General features: G+C 39.2%; 1 protein-coding gene across 1 annotated transcript; it reads right to left on the bottom strand.

Annotated features, from left to right (window-relative positions):
• Window positions 1-189: 189 nt before the first annotated feature.
• Window positions 190-3,011, bottom strand: LOC119587325 (putative uncharacterized protein DDB_G0284695). Its single transcript, XM_037936074.1, has 11 exons — window positions 2,992-3,011; window positions 2,817-2,900; window positions 2,562-2,645; window positions 2,306-2,389; window positions 2,053-2,136; window positions 1,800-1,883; window positions 1,544-1,627; window positions 1,034-1,117; window positions 728-810; window positions 489-572; window positions 190-319 (listed from the first exon to the last, which is right to left on the bottom strand). The coding sequence occupies exons 1-11, from the start codon at window positions 3,009-3,011 to the stop codon at window positions 231-233; spliced, it is 864 nt and encodes a 287-aa protein (XP_037792002.1). The 3' UTR covers window positions 190-230.
• Window positions 3,012-4,237: the final 1,226 nt, after the last annotated feature.

Raw genomic sequence — 4,237 nt, forward strand, 5'->3', positions numbered from 1 at the left:
GTATGAATGAGAATGTAGAACTCTTCTTGCACTACAACATTCATTTTTATTTCACGGTTTTATATATGAGATGATTCATTATCAAATTTGAGAATGGTCCGTGTGTGTCCTTGTCTGACTGTGTCTACATACACATACACATACATGTGTATTTACTTTTATGTGGCTTTGTGATAATTAATAACAAGATTCTAGGGTTCAGATTATTCCTATTGTCGTTTACAAGACTGTTACTGTCCGGGATAGCTGGGGGATTCCATCTGGGGGGCTCCTGCTTGTGTCTGCATAATGCCGGATTGGGGCTGTGGATTTGGCGTGCCTGTGTGTAAAATGAATCATTTTCATTGTGAATATTTAAAGGACTTTAGATTAGTTTTGCATTCGGCATACTATTTGAGTGTGATCACATTACTTTAGTCTTCAACGTCATCAGCAAACTTCTTAGCCGAAAGTACTATTGGGGTTAACAGAGCCACTAAGTTGGTTACCCATTCCCGACGGAGGGGGGTGTTCCATCTGGGGGACTTCTGCTTGCCTCATCATGCCAGTTTTGGGCTGTGGACTTGGCGTGCCTGTTTGTAAAGTGAATTTTCGTTGTGATATTTAAATTTACATCTAATATTGAGATAGTTATTTGCTATACAGCATAACATTGGTCTTCAACGTCATTAGCAAACTTCTTAGCCGAAAGTACTATTGGGGTTAACAGAGCCACTAAGTTGGTTACCATTCCCGACAGAGCGGGTGATTCCGTCTGGGGGACTTCTGCTTGCCTTATCATGCCGGATTGGGGCTGTGGACTTGGCGTACCTGCATCAGAAATAAATCATTTTTGTTGATGTTCCTCTTACTGAGAGCGTTAATGATAGACTTTCGGTATACTATGTGTGTGATTACATTACATATTTAAAGGATATTAGATTAGTTTTACATACGACATACTATTTCGGTGCGATCACATTACTTTAGTCTTCAACATCATTAGCAAACTTCAAAGTACTATTGGGGTTAACAGAGCCACAAAGTTGGTTACCCATTCCCGACGGATGGGGTTGTTCCATCTGGGGGACTTCTGCTTGCCTTATCATGCCAGTTTTGGGCTGTGGACTTGGCGTGCCTGCGTATAAAGTGAATTTTCGTTGTGAAATTTAAATTTATATTTAATATGAAGAGTTTTTTGCTATACATCATAATATTTGAGTGCGATCACATTACTTTAGTCTTCAACGTCATTTAGCAAACTTCAAAGTACTATTGGGGTTAACAGAGCCACAAAGTTGGTTACCCATTCCGACGGAGGGGGTTGTTCCATCTGGGGACTTCTGCATGCCTCGTCATGCCATTTTTGGGCTGTGACTTGGCGTGCCTGCGTGTAAAGTGACTTTTCGTTGTGAAATTTAAATTTTATATTTAATATTGAGCGAGTTATTTGCTATACAGCATAATATTTGAGTGCGATCACATTACTTTAGTCTTCAACATCATTAGCAAACTTCTTAACCGTAAGTACTATTGGGGTTAACAGAGCCACAAAGTTGGTTACCCATTCCCGACGGAGGGGGTTGTTCCATCTGGGGGACTTCTGCATGCCTCGTCATGCCAGTTTTGGGCTGTGGACTTGGCGTTCCTGCGTGAATTTTCGTTGTGATATTTAAAGAATATTATATTAATATTGAGCGAGTTATTCGCTATACGAGATAATATTTGAGTGCGATCACATTATTTCAGTCTTCAACATCATTAGCAAACTTCTTAGCCGAAAGTACTATTGGGGTTAACAGAGCCACAAAGTTGGTTACCCATTCCCGACGGAGGGGGTTGTTCCATCTGGGGGACTTCTGCTTGCCTCGTCATGCCAGTTTTGGGCTGTGGACTTGGCGTGCCTGCGTATAAAGTGAATTTTCGTTGTGAAATTTAAATTTATATTTAATATTGAGAGAGTTATTTGCTATACAGCATAATATTTGAGTGCGATCACATTACTTTAGTCTTCAACGTCATTAGCAAACTTCAAAGTACTATTGGGGTTAACAGAGCCACAAAGTTGGTTACCCATTCCCGACGGAGGGGGTTGTTCCATCTGGGGGACTTCTGCATGCCTCGTCATGCCAGTTTTGGGCTGTGGACTTGGCGTGCCTGCGTGTAAAGTGAATTTTCGTTGTGAAATTTAAATTTATATTTAATATTGAGCGAGTTATTTGCTATACAGCATAATATTTGAGTGCGATCACATTACTTTAGTCTTCAACATCATTAGCAAACTTCAAAGTACTATTGGGGTTAACAGAGCCACAAAGTTGGTTACCCATTCCCGACGGAGTGGGTTGTTCCATCTGGGGGACTTCTGCTCGCCTCATCATGCCAGTTTTGGGCTGTGGACTTGGCGTTCCTGCGTGAATTTTCGTTGTGATATTTAAAGAATATTATATTAATATTGAGCGAGTTATTCGCTATACGAGATAATATTTGAGTGCGATCACATTATTTCAGTCTTCAACATCATTAGCAAACTTCTTAGCCGAAAGTACTATTGGGGTTAACAGAGCCACAAAGTTGGTTACCCATTCCCGACGGAGGGGGTTGTTCCATCTGGGGGACTTCTGCATGCCTCGTCATGCCAGTTTTGGGCTGTGGACTTGGCGTGCCTGCGTGAATTTTCGTTGTGATATTTAAAGAATATTATATTAATATTGAGCGAGTTTTCGCTATACGAGATAATATTTGAGTGCGATCACATTATTTCAGTCTTCAACATCATTAGCAAACTTCTTAGCCGAAAGTACTATTGGGGTTAACAGAGCCACAAAGTTGGTTACCCATTCCCGACGGAGGGGGTTGTTCCATCTGGGGGACTTCTGCTTGCCTCGTCATGCCAGTTTTGGGCTGTGGACTTGGCGTGCCTGCGTGAATTTTCGTTGTGATATTTAAAGAATATTATATTAATATTGAGCGAGTTATTCGCTATACGAGATAATATTTGAGTGCGATCACATTATTTCAGTCTTCAACATCATTAGCAAACTTCTTAGCCGAAAGTACTATTGGGGTTAACAGAGCCACAAAGTTGGTTACCCATTCCCGACGGAGGGGGTTGTTCCATCTGGGGGACTTCTGCTTGCCTCGTCATGCCAGTTTTGGGCTGTGGACTTGGCGTGCCTGCGTGTAAAGTGAATCATTTTCGATGTGAATATTTAAAGGATATTAGATCAGTTTTGTATACGGCATACTGTCTAAGTGCGATCATATTACTTTAGTCTTTAACATCATTAGCAAACTTCTCAACTGAAAGTACTATTGTGGTTAATAAGTCATTTTCGTTGATATTACTCTTACTATGAGAGCGGCATTGATTACTAAATACTAATAGACTTTCGGTATACTATATGCCTTCAGTCTTTAACATCATTAGCAAACTTCTCAACAGCAAGTGTTAACACAGCCGAATAGCAATAGACTTCCGTCATACTACTGTATATGTGATTACATTCCTGTATGTCTTTAATATCATTTTCAAATATCAGTATTAAATTGCCAATATTACTGTGGTTAACAGAGCCGCTCTTTTACTTATTCCTGTTTGGATATGGTCTCTAAACATTTTTGTACTACATGTTTGAATACACGCCTTAGATGATGTTACAAATTAATATTGAGAACACTTTTAGTTACTATATAGTGATAAAACCCATACATACTATACATTTCTGCAGTCAACAGCATATCATGGTAAATTGCACTGATAATACTTACCCTGGAGTTGAGCGGAAACATGGACGGCCAACATGCAGGCAACAGCCAGCACCACTGTAAGATATCCAGAGTAATACGATTTGTAAGATAAAAAAAATGTATTTATGTGCATCAAGGTTCGATAATGGATACAGATTACCTAGATGTGTAGAAAAGGAAATGCCTGACATATGTAGTAGACCGCTTTGTTGAGCATTGATATCTACCATTTCCTAGTTATTAACCCTTTGCACAAATTTGTATGCAAAAAAAAAATCTGTGTGTAAACATACACTTGAGAATATCTGCTATAATGACTGTTTTGTTCCTAAAAGGTGGATACAAAATTCTTCTTTTATGGCAAAAACAGAAAACCAGCAAAACTTTATGCTTTGGATTAACAATACTGATTTTTTTTTTTTTTATTTATTGAAAATCAAAATCATTGGGAATGGTGAAAACGCTAGAAAAGTAAGAATAGTTTTAGGTTAGAGAACTTCACTTTTCG

This window comes from Penaeus monodon, chromosome 22 (genome assembly GCF_015228065.2).
Source record: "Penaeus monodon isolate SGIC_2016 chromosome 22, NSTDA_Pmon_1, whole genome shotgun sequence".
NCBI lineage: Eukaryota > Metazoa > Arthropoda > Malacostraca > Decapoda > Penaeidae > Penaeus > Penaeus monodon.